The following is a 26,570-nucleotide window of genomic DNA, read 5'->3' as shown; positions in this document are numbered from 1 at the left end:
TGTGCTGAGCCAGGCACGACCCAGCCACGGCCACAGCACCGTGCGACAGCACCGACTGCCCTCGGGCAGAGCGGCCGGGCCGGGCTGTCCCCGCTCCCGCACTCCCGTGCCCGGGCGAGGAGCTCCAGCACAGCCAGGAAAGGGTGGGAAGCTGCTCCCAGCCCGGGGGGTCACGTTCAACACGGCCCCGCTGCTCCCTCGGGCGAAGGGCAGAGCCCCGGAGACACAGGAAGGGGCTGTGCCGATCCCAGCCCTCATCCCTGCTCCAGCAGGATTCCCTGCTGGGAATCCCATGGCAGGGAACAGCCCTTCACCTACAGACCTGGGCCTGCCCCTACAAAGGCTGAGGCAGCTTTTAGTGCATTTAATTGTCAAGACCCTTCAATTAAGGTTAAAGAAATTCAGTCATAAAAGAGACCAGAGAGTGCCCACCCGGCACCATCCTGCTCCCTCCCCCAGACAAACACAGGATCCACCAGAGCCTCATCCTCGGAAGGTCTGGGCTCCCCCATCTTTGGGATGCCCAAGGATCTGGCTCATCCCACACCCCATGGAGGGGGAAGCTGAGGACCCCCACCCTGGGCTGGGGGAGAAGGGCCAGGGGAGCCAGCTCAGCACAGACTCCCCCCTCCACCTTCCTTCCCTCTGATATTCCAGCAGATCCTCAGATCACACAGAAACCTCATAAAGACAACCTGGGTGTCTTTATTGTTTCCTATTTACAAATCACAAAGCTGGCCAGAAGCAGAGTGTGAACACGGAACGAGAGCATCGGATACATTCATCAATAGCACGGAGGGGAGGCCCCGCTCCGCTCGGAAGGTGACGTGGTACAACAGGATGGCTCATACTTTGGGAACAGGCATGTCCAACAAGGAATTACATTCATCTATCTACAAAAGCCAGAATTGCATCAAACTGCGGGAAAAGCCGTTAAGAACAGAAATCGCTCGGGTGTAGTTCAGAGTTTGACTCCTCTCCTTCCACTGCCAGACCTGCCCCGTGGGGGGAGGGCAGGAAGGTGGGATTTGGGATGAGAACTCCCGTAACAAAATAAGAGAACAGATGCTTCCAGGGAAGAGCAGCAGGGAGGGCACCACCACGGCCGGGCAGGGCCAGCCCCACCCTGCTCTTCCCAGAGCCGAGTGCGCAGCTTTGCTTCTCTCCAATTCCATCATTCCACTATTTCCACCTGCACCAGATGCCTCGAGGTGCAGAACCCAGATCAGCCCCCCCGGGGAAGGGGAGGCTTGGGTGCCACCAACAGGGGCCCTGGGTGCCAGCAGTGATGTTCCCACCACCTCTGGGAGAGGGGCAGCAGCAGGAGCAGGAGCAGCTTATGTACATCCCGAGGGTGCCCGGGCTGTGAATCCACCTCACAACACTGTTTGCATTGCACAGTCAGGTTCAGTCACCAAGTCATGGACCCACTTGGGTTTTCTTCTTTTTTTTTTTCCTTTTTTTAAATTTTTTTCTATTATTTTTCAGTACTGGCCATATCAGAACCATCCCACTGGAGTCAGGCTGACAAGACACAGCTTACACTGTGTTCCTGGAGATCGGGACACGCTCTGGGCATCTCTGGCAGCTGCAGGGGAGGAGGTGCAGGGTGTTCCCAGCACCCAGCACAGCCCCAGGACTGAGCCAGAGGAGGGGATCCCCTTCCCCAGCAAACGAGCACCAGCCAAGGACAACCAGGTTTCAAGTTCCAGCAGTGAAATCCTGTGGCAGGAGGGTGACAGGGCTCATGTGATGGAGCAGAGCAGGGGGGCCATGAGGGGAACCTCAGCTCTGAGGCAGCACCACCCTGGCCAGTCCCACGCAGACTCTGCTGGTTCCAGTCCTGCAGCCAAGCTGAGCTCAATTCCAGCTTCCTTTGCAGAGCAGGGCAGGAAGAGTCCTGTGGTCTTCCCCAGCAGGCAGTGACTGTGGGGCTGCTCAGGCAGCCCCAGGAGCAGCACCCCCCTTCCCCACTCTGGGGAGCAGCCAGCCCTGAACGGGTACAGAGGGGCATCTTCGAGGTCACTGAGCTCAACAGGGGATGTTGTGAGCGCTGCATCTCCCTCCTGGGCCTGCCCCACAGGCACTGGGCAAACACACACTGGCACGGAGAACATTCCAGGTTTTCCTGAACCGTTTGGTCCGTCCTTGTCCATCTGCTGCGTTACCAGGTACCAGGCAGGGGCACATCCAGCCTCTCCTCCTGCTCCCACCAGGGCAGGGCAGCAATGCACAGAACAGAGAAAAGGCATGGAACCAGCAGGAGTGCCCAGGAACAGGGGACAGGTGAGGCAGGTGCCCTTCTGCTTCCACTGACAAACCCTGGTGGCTCTGAAAAGGACCAGCACAGCAACGACCAGTAATGACCAGTAATGACCAGTAATGACCAGTAATGACCAGTAATGACCAGTACAGGTGCCGTGTGCTGGGGCTGCTCGGGGGTGAGCTGAGCATCCCCCAGTGCCTGAAGCAGGAGTTTGGAAGCAGCACCACAGGGACTCAGGATGCAGGAGGGCCTGTCCCTTCCCACTCCACAGGGAGGTCACCTTGCTGTCACCAACTGATTGTCACGGATCAGGGAGAAGAGCAGGAAAACGCCGCGGTCCCTCCGGCTGTGGTCGGGTTTGGGGTCTCCCTCAGGACTATGTAGTGCTGGAACAGCAAAGCCTCAGGGAAGAGGCCACTCTCCTCCAGTTTTGAAGGTGGCTGTGTGTGCTGAGGCTGCAGGGAGGGAGGGAGGGAGGTGCTGGGCACGGGCTGGCCAAGCCCCACGGTCTGGCCTCGCCTGCTGAGCTGGAGCAGAGGACGGGCCCCCAGCCCTGCCCGTGCCTGTCTGCAGGGTGACCTCCTGCCAAGTGAAACCACAACCAGAGCCACTCATTTCCTTGCTTCTGACTGGTGGAAAAGCATCTACATTCATTACAGTCCAAAAAAAACGCACGTTGTTAGATAAGGGTTAATCAGGAGGTGAGAAACAACAAGCCACAGACAACCTACGAATGGGACTGGGACACCAGCTCGCCTGGCACTGGGACACCAGCCTGGCTGGCACCGGGACACCAGCTCAACTGGCACCTGAGAGCAGCAGCAGCACTAGCACAAGGCAGAACATGAGCTTTGAAATGATTTCACCGAGACCTTTGGCTAGTGTGGCTCCAGTTGGTGTGGTCAAACTCAGCCAGAGATTTAGTTCGGGAGGTGCCGGGGGACAGTCGAGTCCAGGGCGGGCTGGGAGCAGCACTATGTGTAGAAGATGATCTCTGGGATTTGTCCATCCTCCACAGAGGTGCCGTTGTTGTTCCCAGCCGCGTAACAGAACGTGAAGCAGGTTTTGGCTCCCGTTGTTGGGGATTCGTGGATCACTTTGCGCAGTCCTTTGGTTCCATAGTGGGAATCTGGACCCTGTGGGGGTCACGGGAGACAAGAACAGGTCAGGGCCCTGCTGCTGCCCAGGCTCTCTGGGGGGTTTGGCTTTGGAGACCTCAGTTCCTCCCTCTTGCTCCTGGATTTGCACCTCAGGTGCTCTGAGCTCAGTTCTCCTCTCTGTCAGAACTTATCACTAATTTAACCAGATCTCAACAGCTAAACAGGAACCTTTTGAGGCCACTGCAGCAGGCTCTGGATTACACACCCCCAGAACTGACACCATAAAACACTTCCATCCCCTCCTCAGTGCTGTGAGACCAGTCACACACCGGCTCTGAATGCTGGTGGGGAAGCAGCACCAGGTGAGGGATCACACCGACCCCCAAGGCTGGACCACAGGCTCTAAAGAAGGCAGAGCAAGGTCTGTGCTGCACTGAAGGCCCTGAGCAGCTGCCCCCCCACCCCCCAGCCCACAGGGTACCTTTAGGGTAGCACAGGCCGTGTAGTTGACGTTGGGCAGGATCTCCACGGGCTCCTTGAACATGACACGGAAGGTGTTGGAGGATCCGTCGCAGCTGAAGCCGGTGTCGTTCTGCCCCAGGACCGTGTTACTGTCCGTGTGGATGATCTGCAACACACGGGGCAGCCCCTCAGCACATGGCCAGAGCCTGCCCTGCTCCTGCACAGGGGTGTCCCTGTGCTGGCTGAGCCCCAGGGACTCCCCCCTGGACCAGCCCCATCCGACTGCATCCATCTCTTACATCCCCCATCAGTGCTGTGACATGGAATGGTTTGGGTTGGGAGGGACCTTAAAGCTCATCTCACTCCACCCCCTGCCATGGGCAGGGACACCTTCCACTAGCCCAGGTTGCTCCAACCCTGACCAACCTGGCCTTGGACACTTGCAGGGCTGGGGCAGCCACAGCTGCTCTGACACCTCTGATCTCACTGGACTCGGGTCCCAGACACCCCCTCCTCCCCTGCCTGGCCCAGCACTGCAGGGCAGCTCACTGTGCTTGGATCCTCCTCTCCCAGGAGCTCAGGCCACCAAGCTGAGCCCCTAGCAATGCAGGAAGAAATGCTGACAGACTGTGTTGTGCTGGGGTGACTCTCCTGGGGACAGTCCCTCTCCAGGGACCCAGGCAGGGGTGACACATGAACCCAGAGACCCCCCTGAGCCACCCCAGTCTCTGCACAGGATCACGATGGACTTCAGACAACTGAGTGTCCCTCAGCCCTGCTCATCATCCCAAACAGGGCCCTGGTGACGTGAGGCTGCACAGGGGCACTGCACAGGTCCAGCACAGCAATTCCTTTGTGCTCCTCCCTTGTGGAATCGTGGCTGCTCCACTGCATTTGTGCAGCCTGGAACCAAGTATTCCTGCAGCAGCCACCTACAGCAGGATCAGCCTGGCCTGCTCTGGGTGGGAGAACATGCACAGCCCCTTCCCAAAGTGCCCCCCAACTCCCTGAGATGTATTCCCAAAGCTGGGAGCAGACCTGGGGAGATGCTGCAGTGACATGTGAAACGGGAGCTGCGTAAAATCGAGCACAATAATCCCTCTGATCCCAGTGCCCCATCTGGCCCTCGCTGCATCTGCCAGTCCCCCTGCCCAGGAACACACACAGTCCCCTCTGAACTTGGGATGTTGTTGCATATTCACCAAAATGCATTTGCCAGTCCCTACAGCAGCTGGGATATTTAAGGCAGTAAAGAGAATTACCTGTATGTTCACTTGGTAATCCGTTGGCCCGTGTATGGATCCGTATAATCCAAACCCAACTACAAATATCCTTTTGTTTACTGAGAACCTGCAGGAACAGAGCAGGGAAGTCAGCCCAAACTTGCCACCCCTGTATTGCTTCAGTGCAAGGCTGATACACAAATACCTTCACTTGTGTTGATTTTACACCTCTGATTTAATCAAACCCACCCCAGATTTAAGTGCAACTCTTCCTGAGGGCTGAAACCCTCCACAGAAACCACCAGCTGTCAGCTCACACCTCATTTTGCTGGCTCATGTGAAACACAGACCTCCACAATCCCATCACCAAACTCCAGGGTCCAGGCTCAGAAAGTGCTTCCAGACTGTGGTGAAACATCAGCACCCCAAAATGCCAGCAGGGCACGGGCAGGGCAGCCTGGGAGTGTGGAGTGGTGCCCACCCCCACGGTGGTCTGTCCAGCCAGCACCACTGAAGTGCCACTGGGGATGTCACTGCTGAGCACTGGACAATTGTTCACATGCTGCTGAGTGTTTGCTGCATTCCAGAGTTACCAGAGCAGAGATTAGGATTCAATCACTCCAGAGCACAGGAATTCCTGCTGCCCAAGGCAGCACAGACAAGGATATTCACCCACTACAGCTCCACCTTCTCAAGCACTACAAGTCCCAGTACCTGCCAAGCTGCCAACAGCATTTCTGCACCCATCCACCAACTCCTTCAGCCCTGAGTGTTTCCAGAACAAACACCTGGGGCAGGCTGGAGCCCCTGCTGTGCAGCCAGCATGGAATATTGTACTGGAGCTGACCCTCATGCTGCAGAGGCTGAACTCAAAGTCAAACACAAGCTCCAAAAGGTCTCTGAGCGTTAGATCTGAGAGCAGGAAGCGTTGGGAGCTGGCAGCAGTTCCCAATCCCATCTCCTGTCAGGGTGATCGGATCAGAGGATCCAACCAACAGCTCCAGTGATGGGCAACAGAACCACCGATGAAAAGGCTTAAAAATTGTAAAGAATAACATTGCTGAGAGGCCCCTTCCACCCAAGACAAAGATGGATCAGGAAAGAACCAAGGCTTTCTGATCCCCTCCTGTCTTGCTCTCGTTCCTTGGCCACACAAAAAGCACCCTGTGCCAGCCACAGCTGCCATTCCTGTTCCCAGGACTGGGCTCTGCTGGTTCCCCACAAGCTCAGGTCTGAACAAACTAGGCATCAGCAGAAAGCACAGCAGTGTTTTATCCCAACCCCTCCCTCAAACAGGGGAGGTTACGGGGCTTCAAGAAGCCACCCTGACACTTCTGACAGAGCAGGGATGGAGCACTGGCTCCCCGTCCCCCCCAGGCACAGGGGGAAGCCTGGTGACCCCATACATGCCCCTACAGCTACAGGAAGCCACTGAGGCCTTATTTCTGTCCTTTTCCAGAGCCTGCAGGGCCCTGTTTGTGGGAAACCTTTGCCAACAGAGATACAAAGTGGCACCAACAGGCAGGGGATGCTTCTACCCAGCAAAACACTTTACACGGTGGCAGTCGGGCCTAGCACAGACCGGGGGTTGGGGCTGGAGCAGGGTGAGGGCTCAGGAACACGACTCTGAGGGTGCTGACCTGATCCTGTCACTAGTCCCACTGTACCCCCAGCGGCTCTCGACCTGCTGGAAGCGGCTGATGCTGCACTCCTTGCCCCGCAGGCAGCACCGCGGCCGGTCGATGAACTCCACCCGCGGCTTCGGGTTCACGGTGAAGTGCAGGAACAGGCTCACGACCTCCCGGTCCGTCAGGATCCCCGACTGGGCAGGCCCTGCACAGGGGAGGGAGCGGAGATGCCGTCAGCCCTGTGGAACCACAGAATCCTGGGATATCCTGAGTGGGAGGGACCCACAAGGACCATCCAGTCCAACCCCTGCCCTGCCCAGACACCCCAACAATCCCACCCTGTCCCTCAGAGCGTTGTCCAAATGCTCCTGGAGCTCTGGCAGCCTTGGGGCCGTGCCCACTGCCCTGGGGAGCCTGGGCAGTGCCCCAGCACCCTGTGGGGGAAGAACCTTTCCCTGAGATCCATCCCAACCCCCCTGGCACAGCTCCAGCCCTTCCCTGGGTCCTGTCCCTGGTCCCAGAGCAGAGCTCAGTCCCTGCCCCTCCGCCTCCCCTCGGCAGGAGCTGCAGCCCCCGAGGAGTCTCCCCTCAGTCTCCTCTGCTCCAGCTGAACCAGCCGAGTGCCCTCAGCTGCTCCTCAGACCCTTCCCCTCCAGACCCTTCCCCAACTCCGTGTCCCTCTTTTGGACATTCTCCAACAGCTTTACATCCTTCTTATACTGTGGTGCCCAAATCTGCACAACCAGAAGGGATCCCCTTGGGATTTACATGGGATTTACAAGCCTGACTTGCAGCTGGGAGCGAGCCAAAGCCCCATCACAGACGGAATTCCACCGGTGCATCAGGACATTAAACCCCAGACAAACGTGCTGCCTGCCCTTTATCCACCCAGCAGTCACGGATCACGGAGCCTCCGCGTGGAGCACGGACATGGAACAGCAACTGAGCACCCAGCTCTGGGGAGCCCAACTGCATCGGGCTGCTAGGACTGGATTAAGAACCTAAAGCACGCAGCTAATCCTTGCTCCACTCTCTCTGGAGATGATAACACTGGCAAGAGACAGGAATTTCCAACATCCACTCCGATGGCTGAGACGATGGAAGCCCACGAGGGGCAGTGAGAGGGAATGTCACCCACTCACCATCAACTCAAAAGGTTTAGGAGTGCTTTTACTCAAGACAAATATTCAGCTCATGCCCTGCTTTGAGTCCCCCCTTCCCTCAGGCATTTAATCCACATCTTGCATGTTTGTTGCAGGACTCAGGGAAAAGGGCTGGTGGGTTTTAGCAGGACTTGAAACACATTCTCAACTTTTCTCCAGTAACAAGATGTTTTTCCAAAGTCATCACGGAATCACAGAATGGTTTGGGTTGGAAGGGACCTTAAAGCCCATCCAGTGCCACCCCCTGCCATGGGCAGGGACACCTCCCACTAGCCCAGGTTGCTCCAACCCTGTCCAACCTGGCCTTGGACACTTCCAGGGCAGCCACAGCTGCTCTGGGCAACCAACTCAGTGACTCTAAACTCAAGCTTTGCAAACTACTTCAAACAGCTTCAAAAGTAAAACCAGCTAAAAATGAGTATTTTTGCCTAAGGTTTAAAAGCCTCTCTGCACCTCTATTTGAACAGAAACAAGACCACTGTGTACTGAAGCAAAAACAGCATTCAAGGTGGGGAGTAAATTCCCAGCTACTTGTTTGTCCAAAACTACTTGCAGTGGGTTAAATCCAGCTTGATGTTACCCAGACAAAACATGGTCCAAGGCTGCAATGGGCAGAGAAGGAAGAATTTAAGGAAGTCAACTGTTCACAGGTAAATGAGCTTTTGGATACTTTGCTCAGCAAAAATGAGCCTCATTGATCGTGTCTGAACTTATCCCAGGTTGCTGCAACTCACTTCTTCAACGTTCCAAATTCCCTGCTCTGGGGGAAGGGAGGGACACATTTGCCAGTTAAAACATCTTCATGCAAAACCCCATGTTGGATACCAGATTATAAAATAAACTGGTGAAACCAGTGCTGTAAAATTCCTCTTTTTTTTTTTGGCTTTTGAGGGGGGGAGGGGAGAGGTTTCCCCCTCCTGTCAGTGCTGTGATCACCACAGAAATCAGAGTCACTCAAACTCAGAAAAAGGACGAAGCTGAAAGAATTCCAAGGGAGTCCCTTGTTTAAGGAACAGCTGATCAGTGCAGCCTCTCAGGTTTGGGGGTTTTGTTCATCTTTGAGGTTAAAGTGGATGAAGAAAACTGAAAGAGTTTCTCTCAAAGCCCAGAGATGTGGCAGAGGCAGTTTGGGACAGACAGCACGGGGAAGGGCATTGGCATCCCCAGCTCAAAGGCTGCAACCCCAAAGTGCCAAAATTAACACATCCTCCCAGAGAGAGAATGGTACAAAATCAGAAGGGTTGCAAGAAATGAGGTCTGCAGAAAAATGCAAAGATCTGCCTCCCTGACCAGGCTGTTTCTGAAGAGATCTACATCCCTAAGGCCCCATCACAGCTGTGGGGACCAAGCTTTAACACAGTTACTTCTTACTACCATCCCTCCTCAGGTGGGAACAGGGACATGAAGGACTGAGCAGCTGCTGCCATCAGCCCTGAGCAGTGCCCTGCTCAGGGACCCTGTCTGCTCCTTCCTTCACAGCACTGCAGCCTAAAACAAGCTGCAGTTTTGGAAATGGCTCCACTGTGTCTTTCAGCATGAAAACTATTCCAGCTGATTGCCAGCTTCCAATCCCTGGGGAATCACCAGAGGATGAAGTCAAAGACAGCAGGCAATGAAAACAAAACAAAGCAGTCTTTAGTGAAAACTGTTAAATGATTTAGATGTCTTTGTGGAGCAGGATCTGAATGTAAACTTGAAAAATGCTTTGGGACACAGACTAAACAACACCAAGCCTTCAGCTCACAGGACATTTGGCAAGTTTTTCTGATGGGGAGCTCTGCTCTGAATGGCAAGGCCTTCACCACTGTATTACAGGCAGAGGATGGGGAGAAACATCCCCATTCCTCTTTGGGGGCAGGCTACAGTCAACACCAACTGTCTGCAACTCCATGAGCTTTGTGTAGCTGAAATGCTGGCAGTGCTTGGAAAGGGAAGCAGGTGAACCCCATTTTGCTGTCAGGTGAGTGGGGCAGTGACCATCCAACCATGCCATGAGGACAAACAACCAGCTGGGATCCCTCTGCTCCTCCCAAGGGAGCACCACAGGCTCTAAAACAAGGGAATGGTCATGGATGAAAACAGCATTTACGCAGAAAATCTTGTAAATCAGTAGGAATGAATCATGGAATCCCAGAATGGACTGGGCAGGAAGGGACCTTAAAGTCCATCTCATCCAACCCCAGGGACACCTTCCACTATCCCAAGTTGCTCCTGTCCAGCCTGGCCTTGGACACTCCCAGGGATGGGGCAGCCACAGCTTTCCTGGGCAACCTGTGCCAGGGCCCCCCCACCCTCACAGGGAACAATTCCTTCCCAAAATCCCATCTAACCCTGCTCTCCTACAGCTTAAGGCCATTCCCCCTCGTTCTGTCACTTAAGGCCCTTGCCCAAAGTCCCTCTCCAGCCTTCTTGGAAGGCCCCTGTAGAGAGTGTGATGGGGGAGATTGTGGTGGAATGGGGGATAATTTCCTATTTGATTTCCTACAGGATACCCAGAGAAAAAGCCCCTTTCACGTCACTTGACTCTCTGCAGCCGAGAGAAAGCAAAGCCCAGGGTTGCCAAACACGCCTCTGTTCAGTTACCTGCTGCAAACTCCTCAATAGTCATCAGTGGGAAGCGGATAAGGGAGAGAGCTTTGCCCAGAACCTTCCGCTTGTTCTCTGGAATCACCTGGAGCTGCTGCCGCTGACACTCGGCCTCGGACCAGCGAACCACGGCGTTGAAGAGCCGCACCTCCCGGATCCCCAGCGTGTCCCTCTCCAGCACTGCCACCAGGGTGTCTGCAAGGCACACACACAGGGACCCCGGTCACCCCGGGAGCAGCCGAGGGAACGCAGGAGCCACCGAGCAAACAGCCCCTCCCAAAGTGCTGCCTGCAGCCTCCCAGGGGGATTCATCTGCGTATTCCATCAGCAGGGAACTCGCTGGAGCAGCAAACAGAGCCCATTTAATTGGCACGTTAATTCAAGTGCAGGAGGATGAATTGCAACTTACTTGGATGAAACGAGCAGCCTGAGAGCCAGAAGGTGACCCGTGCCTTACCTCCACAGCCCGTCTCATTAGAGCAAGGTTAAAGTCTGAATTTTAATGTTCATTAACTGTGCCCAGCAAGTTTGGAAACTGCAGAGGATAATTAAAACAGCCAGTTCTCAGTTCCAAAAACACAACACCTTTTTAACTCCAAAACCTGACAAAGACTTGGGGAACGAAGCCAACTGCACAAAAAAAGGCAAGTTACGCCCACCCAAAACCTGCCAACATCAACACAGGAAATGGGCTTTGTGTCATGCCCAGAAAACTCGAGTTGCACCAAAGTAAGCAGATTCCAGGGTATTTCTGCAGGCAAGCCAGCAAGCTCTTTGGCACATGCCCTGTCTCCAGCCACTTCATGCCAGCGACTGTTCAACAGATTGCTCCAGAACAGCAGAGCCCCAGAGCGCCAAGAACCAACCTGTGACAGCTCTGGAGACAAGGCGGTTATGAAGGCAGGGCGGGGACGGGGGAGCAGAGCTTACCCAGGTCGATGTCTGTGAACCCCTCTGCATTGATGGCGTCTGAGGTGTTCTTGTCAATGTTCTCCAGGCACAGGCTGGCCAGCTGGGGCTCATCAAACAGCCGGGCCTGCTCAGGGGACCAACACAAACAGCATTTCAAAGTTTGCATCAGCACCCCCCTCCCCTGCCAGAGCCCATCTCCATCAGCAATCCCATGCCTGACTGCACCAGGAATCCACTGGGCCTTTCACAAGCAGTTAAGCATGACAAGGCAAACCCTAGAAAATTCTGCTGTTTGGCAGCAGCTCTGGCTCAGCTGTGCATGTCTTCAGGCACGTCTTTGTTCCAGCGCTGCATCGGTGCAGGCACCAACTGTACTTTCCAGCACCATACCGACCATGTCAGCTGAGCAGGGGCAACTTTTACATCATTTTTATAGTTAGAAGAAAGCTCTGCCCGGTGACTCCAGGCCTGCTCACTCTAGGAATATGGAGAGACAGCTTATTCTGTAAGAACTGCCACACTGATCTCCTGTGTTAGCAAAAACACAGTGTCTGGGTCCCAGAGAGACCTGCAGCCCCGGGGGGGACACAGTCTGCTTACTGCATTTCCATGTTTTGCACAGAAACAGCCACTCTAATCCAGTTACCTTAAAGGATTCTCCCCAAAATAGGCTACTATTCCAAGCAAAGCCTGCACACAGCTCGGAGAGTTGCTCAGAATTTCTCTGCCCAGCTTCAGTGCTGCCACTCCAGATCACCCTGCACTGCCATGTGTTACCGACCCCACGCCCAGCATAAGCAGCAGATGAGCTGGAACACCCAAAAATCACTGACTGACCTCTTACTTCCAGTGCTTTGGTTTTACTATTCAGGAAGGAACTGCCCTGACATCACACCTAACAAGAATACACTGGGACTTGAACTCACTGCCACAGACAAGGGTTAAAACTCGTGTTTTGGGCTGGGAATTCCACCACTCAGAAGGCACCTTTGAGCAGCTTCTGCTGGACCCTTGCTCGTGGGCTGCAGAGCTCAGCAAGGCCAAGCTCTGATGCCAAGACCTCAAGTGCAGAGAGCTGAAAAAACTGTATTTTCTCAGGGCCCAGGGAGGGTTCAGCAGTCATCACCTGCTCCTGGGGCTGGAGCTCTGCCAGTGCCTTCCACTCCTGGCACCAAGAGCTGTGACTGACTCAGACTTTACTACTGTAGTGGCTCTTCTGACACGTGAGCACTCCCACTACGCCCACAGAGCTCTCCCCCACAGCAGCTCCAGGCAAGCTGTTATTTCCTTGCTGATCAAAGTGACACTGGGATGGGGGGCTGGCATGGAAGAGGGTCATGGTCCCCCACGGGGCACAATCAATTAGAAAGGCTGTTTGCCACTGATATTTCTGCCAGAGATCAGCAGTTGCTGGAGATGCTGTTGGTGACACAGCTGCTGGACCAGCACACGGGGCAGTGACACCAGAGGGGGATTGGGGCTCTCTGATCTCAGGTCCATGACCTTAAGGCTGTTGGGCAATGCCTTGTACAAGATCTATCTCAGGTCTGTAATTTACTGTGCAAGCTGTTGATTTGATGCAGTAAGAGCAGAAAACAGGCAGATTGTCACACTGAAGGTCCAGACCCAAGAGCACTGCGAGAACAGATCCCTTCAGTGAGGTGCCTCCTACAGCCAGTCATGGAGACACCAACACATTTCCCAAAGCCTCAAACCGCTTAGAGACTTGACACAGAGCAACACTGAACATAAACTAGATGAGAGTCACCACTGATCATCAATCACAATGGATGAGTCACAAACAAAAGGAAAACCTTTCCCCATCTGGCATCTCAGCTGCCTCGGTGCCAGGTAGTATCTTGGTTTTGGCACCTGAAAAACAAGGGCACCTTCCTCTTTCACCAAAGAAGGACCTTTGTGACCTGTAAGGAAGTCCCCATAAACCTAAATATTACCTTCCCAAAGCTGCAAACTTGGGTGCAGAGACTGAGCAAGCCACAAAAAAAATCCCTGCAGAAAGAACAGCCCCAAAAGCTGACACCTCCAACCCTCACGAGGCAAAGGCTAGTGTGAGGGATCTCCCCAAAACTGCAGCCCCCAGGGAAGATCTCCTCCCAGCTCTTGGCCAACAGCTCCTGATCTTTGAGACTGCAGCTGCTGAACCCAAAGAACGGGAGAGCTGCAGCCAAGGAGTTACGATTGTCCTACCACACATCAGATGGGAGGGCAGACCTGGCTGCCACTGCCCACACAAGAGCCTTTAAGTCCTGAATGTTCCTCTGGGAAGTGCAGTGTGGATTTCCCCCACGTCCTGGAGCTGCCTCACCTGTTTATGGCAGGTGGAAAAGGGCCAAGTTAAAGAGGATGTGTGAGGAGGGACGTGGTGTGTTGCAGCAGGAGCTGAATCCAAGCAGTGACGAGTGTCTACAACAGCAACGTGACGTGGAACTACTTTAAGAACTTGATCCAAATATTTAAACTCAAAATAAAATCCCAGCCTAATCCCCAGCAAAGAGCTCAGCCATGATTGCTTTGGGCTGACACTGCCTCAATATCTGCAAAACTGCTGGTGTAGCACTGCCACCAACACGGTGCCTACAGCCAGAGAGACACTGGGACTCCTGACACGGGGGGAATCCAGCAGACAGGAATGCTGGGCAAGTCAGGGCAACCCCTCAGAGCCAGACCACCTCAGTGTGCTGGTTCCCAACTCAGGGCAGCTGGGAAAACAACTCTGCGAGGTTGGTTTCACATCAGACTCCGTGGCAGCTTTCCTGAGCTGGCTGATCAGGAATATCCCTCCAGGGCGAGTCCAGTCAGCCCATTCCAGAAAGGAAAGAAACCCACACATAATGCCTGTGTTCCCTGTTCCTACAGCACCCAGGGCAGGGTGCAGTGCCACAGACACTGCCACACAGGGGACAGCACTGTGGGTGCCACCAGTATGCCACCAGCTGTCAGCACAGAGGGAAAAGTGGGGCTGGGAAACGGGAAGGATTCTCATTTAATCAACCTGCACGCAAAGCCTGATCTTCTCCAAAAGGAGCAAAGTTGCAAACACTGGCTTCTAGTTTGCTGCTTCAAGAGTCCAATGGAGGATGGAGGAGCCCAACCCTCACAGAACAGATCAGACACAGGGGCAAGAGGATGTGCAGCTGGTCCCACAGAGAGCCAAGGACACTGCAGGTCTGTGCCTGCAGTGCAGGAGGGTGAGCAGGGACAGGCTGAGGAAGAGAGCACCTCACTCCTCTCTGAGGAAAATCAACCAAAGCACTCATGAAAAAGTTGCGCTTTTTTCCACTTCAGGGGAAGTGCTGCACAGAAGTCCTCTCCAAGGAATGGCTGAGCAGCCACACACAGCACTGAGAGCACACCAGTCCTGAACCTGTAACACAGGGAAATCCTCTCATCCCACTTTTCTTCCTGGCAGATGAACTCTCTCCACCTTGTTAACTCCATGCCCAGTTCCCACTCTGGAAAGAATCACCTGCCACAGCAAAACAAAGGTCTGAAAGAGCAGCAAGATTTGCTGTATTTTATTGCTCCTTGCAAGAACCTCCTCATCAGCTCTGGACTCCTGTGAGGAAGAATTCCAACTGACCCAGAACTGCTCCATTTGGGATGACCAACTTCGTAACACTCGGAAAATTCCCGTTTTCCTGCTGTGCTGGACCTCCCTCCAGGCAAACGACCCCAGACTCACCTGTGTTAACAGCATGAAGGCGTTGTCTGCTCGGAGGTTTTTTTTCAGGAACTCCACACAATGAGCTTCCAGGGCTGGAACTGCGTATTTTTTAGCTGTGTAAAGTGTTGTCATAACAGTCTCTGGTCCAATCTGAACTTCGTCTGAGTAAAGAAATCTGAAACAGGCAAACAAACATCACTGTGGTGGACTGAGGTAACAGAGTAAAACCCCTGCAACTCACAAAAAACATGTTTGTGCCTCTGCCTGTCATCCTGGCCCCATTCCCTACACCAGGGAGAGGAAAGGGTTTCACATCCTTTCTGCTGACTCTGGTTTACCAAGGAGAAGCTTCTTCACCTTTTTTTTTTTTGTAACAGACACTTTACAGTATAACTTTCAATAGCTGGGACACCCACTGGAGCACCTTGAACTGCCTTCCATCCAGTGAGCTCTGACCCTCCACTTACACCAGGCTAGAACAGTCTCTGGCCAAGTGCACCCCTTAAAATTCACAATTTTGGCTGTTCAATTAGGACAAAAATCCAACCCTCCCTTCAGAAGAGGAGCTCCATTTTACAGTACTAATTCAGAAGCACTCAAACATATCCACCCACTGCACCTCACTTTCTCCTCATCACTTTATGGATCAAACATTCCATTTCATTGCAGAGGTGTTAAGTACAGCTCACAGTGTGACCTCAGCATAAAGCAAGAGTTAACTACAATGAAAAACAAGAGTCAACTGCAAGAAAAACAAGAGTTAATTGCAATGAAAAACAAGAGTTAATTGCAATGAGAAACAAAGGCTGCCACGCTGAAGCAAAGCACAGCCTTCCCTGCCAGGCCAAAACAAGGAAGTACATTCATACTCCATGGAAAAACAAAGGCAACCTGACTGTGCTCCCTCACACCTGAGCACACTGACCAGAGAGAGCAGGAACCAACAGGCTGAGCTCAGTGAAACCAGTGACACACTGGTGTTAGTCCTAATCAGAGAATCCCAGACTGGTTTGGGTTGGAAGGGACCTTAAAGCCCATCCAGTGCCACCCCCTGCCATGGGCAGGGACACCTTCCACTAGCCCAGGTGGCTCCAAGCCCCCTCCAACCTGACCTTGGACACTCCCAGGGCTGGGGCAGCCACAGCTTCTCTGGGCAACCTGTGCCAGGGCCTCCTCACCCTCACAGCCAACAATTCCTTCCCAATATCCCATCTCACCCTACCCTGTGTCAGTGTCAAGCCAGTCCCCCTTGTCCTGTCCCTCCAGACTCTTGTCCAAAGTCCCTCTCCAGCTCTCCTGGAGCCCCTTTAGGCACTGGAAGGGCCTCAAAGGTCTCCCCAAAACCTTCCCTTCTCCAGACTGAGCAGCCCATGGACGGTTTTTGTTCACTGTTTCCCCTTTAACCAGCGGAGCATTTGCCAGTCAGGATCTCAAAGGCACAAAGCAGAGATGTAACATTAAGTGTGTTCACTGTGCTTGGCATTCCTGGGATATTTGGGAAACTCCAGCCAGTTCTCCTCCTGCATTTCTCTGAAGGGGACACAGCAGCACATTGTGTGGCCGCTGCTCCTGGAGGGCTTTTCCAGCGGGATGCCAGGCAGGATTCCCATCTGCAGCAGTGGAACTCCTGCTCCTCCAGCCACAGAGGGCCAGGATGCCATTCAGGGAAGCATAAACAGAGGGATTCACAGGAAGGGAAGCACTCTCTCTGCTGAAAGCAGCTTTTGTGCTGCTCCAGAGCATCTGTCAATAGCAGCATCAGGTTCATCAATGTATTTTGCACACATCCCCTCCCAACCCCATTTGCACTGAGCAATCCTTTTTATTCCAGGATTAAAGGAACACAGTGGACCTAAACCCAACTATTTATTTACTGCAACGACTGTGTGTTTCTTTTTGCATCATGTTAGTATTTCTGCTTACAATAGTCCAAACAGTGTGTGCTAAGAGGGACAAGACAGGCCTAAACTGTGAGAAAGTGTACTATCAATTTAAAAGAACATTTAGATTATAATTCCAGACAACCAAAAGTGTTCTTATCTTTGGGTTACCTTGAAAACAATAATAATAAAAAGGGATCTCTTACACAGTTACTGCAGACCTGTTAAGGCCACTAACCCACAGACACCATCAGGATCTAGCCCCCAGACGGGACCTTCTGCAGAACACCCAGGATGGGCACTGTGTCCCTGGATAAGCTCCTGATCCTACAGCATTAGATCATGGCTTGGACCAAGTCCAGAGACACGTGTAAGGATCAGCTGCCACTCCATATCAGTGTCTGGAGGGGCTGGTTTCACTCTGGGAAGGTTCACACCAATACTCAGTCACCCTCCTCCTGGAGTGCAGCACCCAAACCTCCCCTGGCACTTTCAGCTCCAAGCACTTTAAAACTGACACTTCCAATTCCAGATTTAAGCAATCCAAGTGTCACTGGACCATGGGCACTGCTCCTGCACTGCAGGACTGCAGGCTCAGAGGTGACCCACACACCACTTCTGCTGAAACCCACCTAAACTCATCACTTGGGGGCTCTTCTGAAATCAGTTTAACCAAGTGCTGAAATCTCAGGGAAACAATGTGCCTTTTGCCTCTAATTCACTTGCTATTTGAGCCTCCCTAAGATTTAAAGATAGTTACTAACCCTGCCCTCCAGAGAGATCCACCTGCCTGACAGTCACACACCAATTAGAGGGATTCCCCACGTGCTGCTGCCTGATTCCAAGGGAGCCAGAGGGGAGGGGGCTCAGGGCTCCCAATTATTTCTGGCCTTTCATTCCAGCCAAGATCAATTTTAAAATATTCTCAGATAGCACAGGCACAACCAAAGCACTGTCTGAAGGTAAAGCAAAAAGTGTGCCAGAGCTATATATAGTCACTGTTCCCAATGGGAAGCAAGCAGGGAACGTGTCAAGAGCACAGGACTGGAAACCCCTGGAAGTAGGTTACAGAAATCCTATAGAACCAGGATAATGCCTTTCCAGCATCCATTCAGGATTGCTGGTGGATGTTGTACAGCACCAGCCAAGCTTAAAGGAATTGGTGAATAGGATGTTCCAGCCCCTTCCTCCTCCTCCTTCCCCAGAAACACACACTGGAAATGTAAATTCCAATCCAGCTCTCCAAAAGAGGAATAAATCCCACACAAAGGGTGAAACCACATGGAATGGCTGACATGAATTTTATACTCCTGCTTACCTGTTAGAACTTGCTCATAACCTAAACAGGCTCCAAGTATTTGTAACTTACAGAGCTTTCAGAGGATCACTTTTCCTTTTCCCCTCTTCTCCCAAAGAATTTGATCCAAATTTGATTTGGATCAAATCAAACCAATTAATGAACAATAATTTATGAGACAATGGCTGATATTTTTATATGTATATATATATATATTTGTGCAGTAGCACAAAAATAGTAAAAGTCTAGTGACTTTTACCCAGAAAAGAGAGATTTAACACCAGCATCAACCCTTGAACAGACCAAAGGGGCATTTTATTCAGAAAGTCAACCATCTCCACTCTACAAAATAGCTCCTTGCTTTCACTAGAAATTGTTTTTTCCACAGTAAGTCCACTGCTTTCCCAGTTTTCCTGTACTTTAGGAGCAGCTTACTTGAGCAGGGCTAGGAAGGCAGCAGGCTCCACGTCAGGCAGCTCGATCTCTGTGGAGGTTGTGGCCATGCCACCATTAAACATGGCATCGAAGACAGCACTGCCCACAGCCAGCACAAACCTGGAGAGGAAAGACAAAGGAACAAAAACCTGATGTTAAATCAGAGTTATTTAAAAACAAAAAAAAAATCCCAGGCTTGCTGCTAATGCCCAAAGCCACCCTCAGGGAAAGCAAATCGTTCCTAGAGCTGAAGCAAAAGTGTTTTGCAAGAGCAGGGAGTGCCAGGCTGGCTGTTCCTCCACTGCAAAGCACCAAAGCTGCAAGGAACTCCCTTCTGAGCCCTGTCCCGGGACACAGCACAGCAAAAGGTCCCCAAAGGCCAGATTTTGGGCATCATGGAACAGAATACACATGGCTGCTTTGCAGCAGGCTACAGACTGCCCCGAGGCTGAGAAGCTAAAAAAGAGCAAAGTTCACAAATTCAAGTTCCTCCAGAGCCCAAGTCGTGGTGCAATTCCCCACAGTCACCCACTGGAAACCTGTCACCAGACAACCTCCATCCTCCTTCCTCCTCCCCAGGGACACAGCCCTGGGGACAGCAGGGCAAGCTCCCAACACATGACATTGCCCTGGCAACAGAACTGGGAGCTGTGGGCCCAAGAGGAGCCTTCCCTGGCCATGTTGCTGCCTCCAGCCCTGCAAAACCTGCTCCAGACTTGGCCCAGAGGGCAGAGCAAACCCCCACCCTGGGGTGCACACCGACCCTCCCACACTGCTGGGAGTTCATGTGGTAGTTACTGGGGAGAGACAAGTTACTGGCCCTGAAGAAACTGGAAGCAGGAATTTCCACAAACCAGGTTTGAGACCAAAAGCTGTAATACAGCACTCCCATGAGAACAAGATGATTCCCTCCCTGTTAAACACCAGCTCCCGCTTTAGGAGGAAGCCCAGACCTGGGCTTCTGGGGGGCCTGTGTAAGTTTAAGCTGCTGTTCCTGCTCTAGGACTGAAAAAAGCCGTTCTGAGAACCTTCACTGCTTGAAAATACAGGGGTGAGTTTTTGCCAGAAAATTAATCTTACTCCCGGTGTCTCCAATCCCACAGCTCCCTGAAGTCAAACCCAGCCCTGGCTACAAAGGTGTGGGGAAGCAGAAGGTGACTGCAACAACTTCTCCACCAGCTAGGAAAAGGAAGGAGCTGGAACATTCCAGGCTCTTGCTGCAGCAGTTTGATGCCCACTTCCACAGAGAAGGATCAAGAACTGTGGGCAGAAATCCATACAGGACAGCAGGCACAAGGCAAAAACCTCCAGCACCTGTAGCCCAAGGAAAGTCCAACACTAAAGGGGAATTCCAGTCAGATTTAGTACGAAATGACCTTCGAAAAGCAGGAAATTTCCATTTAAACAACATTTTTCATTTTCTCGCTTTTCACTCCCCTGCCATCCAGAGGAGGCTTCCCACGGACACAATGGAGTGAAGCCCCATGGATGTGCCAGGCTTGTGTGCTGTGACAGAGTCTGGCTGCTGAGCTGGTTGTGTTGTTCCTGACGGGCTCAGGGAGCTGGGCACAAACCACAGCGGTTACAAAAAAGTACACACGCGCATATTTCCATCAAACAAGCCTCAAGAAAAACGTCAAGAACAAATAAAAACCTTCCTCACAATACCAGAACCTCCAGATGAAACAAAAATCCTTGTCCCTCCAAGAGCAGTGATGGTGGCGGGACAATCACGAGCTTTGTTCGCTACCCAAAATTAACACATATTAATGGAACTCTCCAATTTTCATCTTCACAGCCAGCACAGGACAGGTCCTCAATGAGCAAGAGCTGTCAAAGCTATTTGAAAAGGGCATTCATTTAAAAAAACCTCTCAAATGTTTGCTTTCCTTTCACTCTGGGACAAATCAGTCAGATTTTGTAAACGGCCGAGCCCTAACGGGATCCCAGGAGGGGCCAGAGAAACACAGGGCTCCACATTTGAAGTTCTCTTAAAACATTAAGAGAGCACAACTAATATTAAAAAAAATCCCTCTGTCTTCAGAGTGTTTTCTTAGTTGTCCTGAAAGGAACATTTGGAGCTGCTCTAAAGACACTCCAGGAAAAGCAGGGATGCACGATCCAACAGCCTTCCCCAACCATGCAGGTCTGCAGGAGGAAGAGATGGGGTTTGCTTCAGATGGGAGAATTCAACAGAGGGTTATTTTAAAACATTCTGGTGGCCAAAACAAGGTGGGCTCCTGAAAGGATGCAGAGAAATCAGCAGAACACAGCAAAAGAAGCAAGAAAGCAACACCTGATCTCTCGTCATTCCCTCTGCACGTGGAAGAGTCAAAGCACACTGACTTTCAGCAGCAAGTCACAGGAACTCCCATGAGGTTAATAGTTTGAGTTGGCTCCACAAGGATCCAAAGATGATCCAAAGAAGGATGGTTCCTACCCAAAATCTTCACTGCTTCATGTTCACCTTGGCACCTCCACCTGTCACCTGGTTTGATGTGCACACCCCCCACTCCTGCTCCCTCTCCAGGCACTATGGTAACACCAACAATACAAGAAACCACTCAGGAACCACAACAACCCCACCACTGCTGTGCCACCTCCCTCCTCCATCCGCTCCTCTGGGCAGAAACCTTAAAACATCTGTTCCAGAGGAGCTGGCACAAGAACAGAGCTCAGTGAGACCATGGGTGAGGAGAGGTTAATGAATGATGATCATCTGCTGGCTGCAGAGGATGGAGAGCCTGGGGAAAAGAGCAGCAGGCAGGTTCAGAAGCCCCCAGGAACAGCCCTGCACAGGAGCTGAGCTGTGGGACACCTCAGCACACGATGCTGCAGGCACTGAGAGTTAATAAGGGTCCAAGAAAAGACAGGATGAGCTCAGAAGAGACTCCTGGAAACTGCAGCCAGAATCCTACTCAGGCTGTTCCCAAGCTGTAGAGCTCCCAGGCTGGAGCACACACAGGGCTGCATCACCACACACTTGCCCTGCTCCCTTTCAGGCCCTGTTTTCTGGCCAATTAACAAGCTTCATTATGACACCCATGCAGCTCCTGGGTGACGAGGTTTAGACATTTCTAATCTCATTGATGTCGTGCTTGATGAAGCAGATCTGGAAGAAAAAAAACCCCTTCTCCCCTCCCTGCTGGGCCTAATCAGTGTGCTGACCTTGGCCACGTCGGCACTGTGAGGCTTCCAGGCCTGGCCTTGACATGGAAAAAAATTAAGGTCATTCCACCTTCTTCATGGTTGATTCAGCAGCAAGAGGGAACGAGCTCAAGGCTCAGAGATAGAGCCTGTCCCAGGGCAGGCAAGGAACTTCCACAGGGTCTGGAGCCTCCTGAAGATGGACAACATCTGATCTTCTCAGGGCTGCAGATGCTTGGACAGGAGAACATTCAGTTCAACCCAGCAGAGGCACTTACACCATTTATCTACAAACTGAGCTTTCACACACAAAATGAAGGTTTGCTCATAGTTGCTCTGCGAGGTTTCTACTGTCTGTCTCTGCAGCTTGATATGAACTGCTGAGCCACAGGATCCCAGACTGGTTTGGGTTGGAAGGGACTTTAAAGTCCATCCAGTCCCCTCTCCTGCCATGGGCAGGGACACCTTCCACCAGCCCAGGTTGCTCCTTTGATCCATCCTGCCCTTGGACACTTCCAGGGATGGGGCAGCCACAGCTGCTCTGGGAAACCTGTGCCAGGGCCTTCCCATCCTCATAGAGAAAAATTCCTTCCTGATTTCTAATCTAAATCTCCCCTCAGATTAAAACCATTAACTGAACGTGCCAGGCTCACTCAGAAACACACCTGAAGCTCCAGCTGTGTCAGAAACCTCCTCCCTGCACCACCACGTGTGGACAACATTGCCCATGCCTGCTCAGCACACAGCACAGAAACACCTCAACCTGCACACACTGCACCCCTGCTCTGCTCCATCCCAGAGCAGCCTGACCAGCAACCCCCTGCACCTCCACCCCCAGCAACCCCCTGCACCAGCAACCCCCTGCACCAGCAACCCCCTGCACCAGCAACCCCCTGCACCAGCAACCCCCTGCACCAGCAACCCCCTGCACCAGCAACCCCCAGCAATCCCCTGCACCTCCACCTCCAGCTCCCACAGGACTGTGCCCCTCGGATTCCTCGTGCTATCCAGTCTGCTGCCAAAGCCCTCCTGACACCCCGTGCAGCTGGATGGAAGATGACAGGGAGGATGTTGCAGTCCCGCTCCTCAAGGCACCATGAGGGGCTGTCCAAGAACCCTGTTGAGGATCTGTTCCTCCTGCAGCCACACCTGGGACACAGCCTGGTCTGAAAACTGGCACAGGAAAACCAGGCTGCAGAAACACTTCCCTGAGAGCTGTGTACTATTGTGCCAGGGGAGGTTTAGATTAGATATTAGGGGAAATTTCTTCAGAGAAAGGGTTGTGAAGCAATGGCACAGGCTGCCCAGGGAAGTGGTGGAGTCACCACTCCTGGGAGTGTCCAAAAAAACCGTGGGGATGTGGGTTAGTGAACATGGTGCTGGGTTGACAGTTGGACTGGACGATCTTAAACATCTTTTCCAACCTTAACAACTCTGTGATTCCATGATTTTGTGATTTCAGACACTCAACACCAGCCCTGGTCACTGAAGCCAAACCACTGGTGCCTCTCAAATCAAATCCAGCAACTCAATTCCAGCACAAAGCATCTTCTGCTGTGGGGCTGCTGGGGCTGCTGCTTCTGGGCTTCTGAGCACAGAAGGGGTCTGGGTGGTTTTATTTTAAGCTCTCTTGTTTCTGAAATAACCACGGTACTTCACGAATCACCAGGATATCCCAACCGTAACATCACACAGGTGAGTTTTACTCAGATCCATAGAATCCTTAGGTGGGATGGCACGGCATGACACACTCCATTCTACCCTTACCACCCAGAGCAATTAAGCAGCATCTCACTTTGGGGCCAATTTTATTATTATTATTATTATTATTATTATTATTATTATTATTATTATTATTATTTTAAAGCTTCATTTATTTTCCATTTATCTCTGGGCTGAACATTGCCCCTCTCCACCCAGCAAGCCTAGTTGTCAGGACAGGAGCAAGCTTACTCAAATACTAATTAAGCTTCAAATTATAAGAGAGCAGAGCTGACACCCTGAACGCTCAAACCAGCCTGGAACAAGCGTCGTTTGTTCTGAAAGCGAGAGAAAAGGGGAAATCTGAAGGGGGAACTTCCAGGAACGGGAGCGCTCAGGAGAAATGTGATAGTTCGAAGATGTTTGGAGCAATGCTCACTTTGCCAAACAGCACTTCCAGGTACACCAAGGACCCTCCCTCACCCCAATTAAAGCAGGTCCTGTCTCTGAGTGAACAGCTCTTGCTCAGGAGGCCCTTCCCGGGGTGCTGGGGAGTGGGTGGCACACATGGATCCTCCAGAGCTCCCTCCCTCAAGGAACCAGCCCAGTGTCAATCAGCCACATCAGTTCTGCATCATCCAGGTGGAGGCAAGTCCCAGCTCCTCTGAGCTGCAAACTCCTAAATGGCAGCTCGGCTTTAAGCGTTAAACTCGAGGGGTTACTCAGGCTCGGGTGTCATTCTCAACACGGCTCTTTATAGCAGTGCATTAACCCCCAAAATACAAGGCTTCGGGAAAGATTCAATAAAGGTTATTTTAAAAACAAAATGTTGTGGCAGAAATTTGGGCTCTCAAATCATTGCCCTTTCCACCCCCCCGATGCTCTCCCCGATCCCTCCCCCTGTCAGCAGGGATCAGGCAGTCTGGGAGACTGTTCCTCCTCACCTCCACCACCCACAAAACCAAGGATTATTTCCAAGCGAGATCCAGGGATTTGGGTTTTTCTGCACTGTGCCTGCCCCACTCACACCATCCCTCCAGGGAAAACACTCTCACCCCAAAACACCAGACCCATCCTCGGGCTGGGACCGTCAGGAGAGACTCGACACTAGGACAGATTTGAGGTGACACTGACTAACCACGACGAGGGCCAGAGTCACCTCTCAGGGTGCTGGAGAGCAAACTGGGGGGTCCCACACTCCGGACCCGGGTGCGTATCCCCAAGCAAGGGGATAAAATGTGGGATGCAGTTTTCCAATCCCACTTTCTCCCCTCACGAAGGAGGCACAGCAGCCCAAACCCTGCACCAAACCCAAACCCTGTACCCCTGTACCCCCCTCCCTGCTGGGGCATCACCCCCCGAGGGTGCAGGGGAGCCCCCACACCCGAGCCGTGGCCTTCCTGGGGCATCTCCGAGGGGCAGTTTGGGGGATGAAGGACGATCCCTGAAGAAGATGAGAGACCGTGCCTAGGGGGCAGTTCTGAGGATAAGGCATTTTCCTGAGGAGCAACGTGGGGGGGCGACGGGAGCAATCCCTGAGGGGCAGTCGGGGGGATGAGCGGGTGATCCCCGAGGAGGGTGAGGGGCGATCCCTGAGGGGCAGTTTTGGGAGATAAGAGGAGGCAATTCCCTGAGGAGCAACGGGGGGGAGGGAGGGGTGAGAGGACCCCCCCATCCCGCAAGGTCATCGGGCCGCCCCCCCGCGACCCTCCCGAGGCCCAGGGCCACCGGGACCCCCCGCCCTGACCCGCAGCCCCCGCGCTCCCCGCTCCCCGCGCACGGGACCCCCCGCCCCACCTGTGCGCCGGGATGCGCTGCGAGCCGCGGCCCTTCCCCACCAGGAAGTGCACGTCGCTGAGCACCTCGTTGTTGAAGAGGAACGCGAACCGCTCCTGCACCGTCGGCTTCGTCGCCTGCCAGTTGTACACCGGCTCCCGCTGCAGCGCCCCGCCGGCACCGCCCGCCCCGCCGGCCGCCCCCGCCGCCCCCGCCGCCGCCGCTGCCGGGCCCCCCGCGCCTCCGCCGGCCGGCGGCGGGTTGGCGGCGGCGCCGCTCTGGTTGTAGGTGAGGCCGGGCGGCGAGGCGGGCGCGCCGTTGGTGCAGGCGGCGGCCGCGGCCCCGTTGCCCGGCGGGGGCGGTGGCGGCTGCGGGCAGGAGGAGGAGAGGCCGCCGGGGCCGCCGCCGCTCCCTCCGGCCGCCATCTTGTGCGGCGGGGCCGCGGGGGCGGGCGGCGCGGGGCGGCGCTGCAGCAGCACCAGCACCAGCAGCGGCGGGCGGGACACGGCGGCGGGCGGGACGGGGACGGGGGCGATGGTGGCGGTGGCGCCGATGGCGGTGGTGCCGATGGCGGTGCCGGCGATGGCGGTGCCGGCGATGCAGAGCGCCGGGCAGCAGCGGCGCATGGGGCGGGCGCCGCCGCCGGCCGGGCACGGAAGGGGGAGCGGCGGAGGCGGCGGCGGGGCGGGGAGAGGGCGTGGGGCGGCGGGCGGGGCCGGGCGGGCGGGGAGCGGGGAGAGCGCGCGGGGGAAGGATGGAGGGAGGTGCGAGGGGGGAGCGAGGGCGTGACACCTAAAGGGGCGAGCTTTGGGGAGAGTGAGGTGCCCGAGGGGCAGTTTGGGGGATGAGGGGGCGATCCCTGAGGGGAATGAGGGGCCATCCCTGAGGGACATTTGGGGGGATGAGGGGCCATCTCCGAGGGGCAGTTTGGGGGATCTGGGGGAGATCCATGAGGGGGATGAGAGCACATCCCTGAGGGGAAGGGGTCGTCTCTGAGGAGCATGAGGAGCCATCCCCGAGGGGCAATTTTGGGGATGAGGGTGCATTTCCCTGAGGAGCAACATAGGGGAGTGAGGGGATCAATCCCTGAGGGGCAGTTTTGGTGGGCGATCCCTGAGGTGCAGTTTGGAGGATGAGGGGTGATCCCTGAGGGGGATGAGAGGCCATCCCTGAGGGGCAGTTTTGAGGGTAAGGCAGTATTTCCCTGAGGAGCAATATAGTGAAGCAATCAATCCCTGAGGGGCAGTTCTGGGGGGAAAGGGGGCGATTCCCTAAGGAACAATGTGGAGGAGTGAGAGGAGCAATCCCT

General features: G+C 53.8%; 1 protein-coding gene across 1 annotated transcript; it reads right to left on the bottom strand.

Moving 5' to 3' along the window:
- Positions 1 to 685: 685 nt before the first annotated feature.
- Positions 686 to 25,895, bottom strand: BTBD2 (BTB domain containing 2). The gene is made up of 9 exons (XM_027717228.2): positions 25,283 to 25,895; positions 18,638 to 18,757; positions 15,044 to 15,200; positions 11,359 to 11,464; positions 10,426 to 10,623; positions 6,692 to 6,884; positions 5,091 to 5,178; positions 3,848 to 3,994; positions 686 to 3,402 (listed from the first exon to the last, which is right to left on the bottom strand). The coding sequence occupies exons 1-9, from the start codon at positions 25,885 to 25,887 to the stop codon at positions 3,241 to 3,243; spliced, it is 1,776 nt and encodes a 591-aa protein (XP_027573029.1). The 5' UTR covers positions 25,888 to 25,895; the 3' UTR covers positions 686 to 3,240.
- Positions 25,896 to 26,570: the final 675 nt, after the last annotated feature.

Source organism: Pipra filicauda, unplaced genomic scaffold (assembly GCF_003945595.2).
Source record: "Pipra filicauda isolate LSUMZ 115617 unplaced genomic scaffold, ASM394559v2 scaffold423_size595307_pilon, whole genome shotgun sequence".
Taxonomy (NCBI): domain Eukaryota; kingdom Metazoa; phylum Chordata; class Aves; order Passeriformes; family Pipridae; genus Pipra; species Pipra filicauda.
Note: the sequence above shows the minus strand (reverse complement) of the source record. Positions and strands in the feature narration are given on the sequence as shown.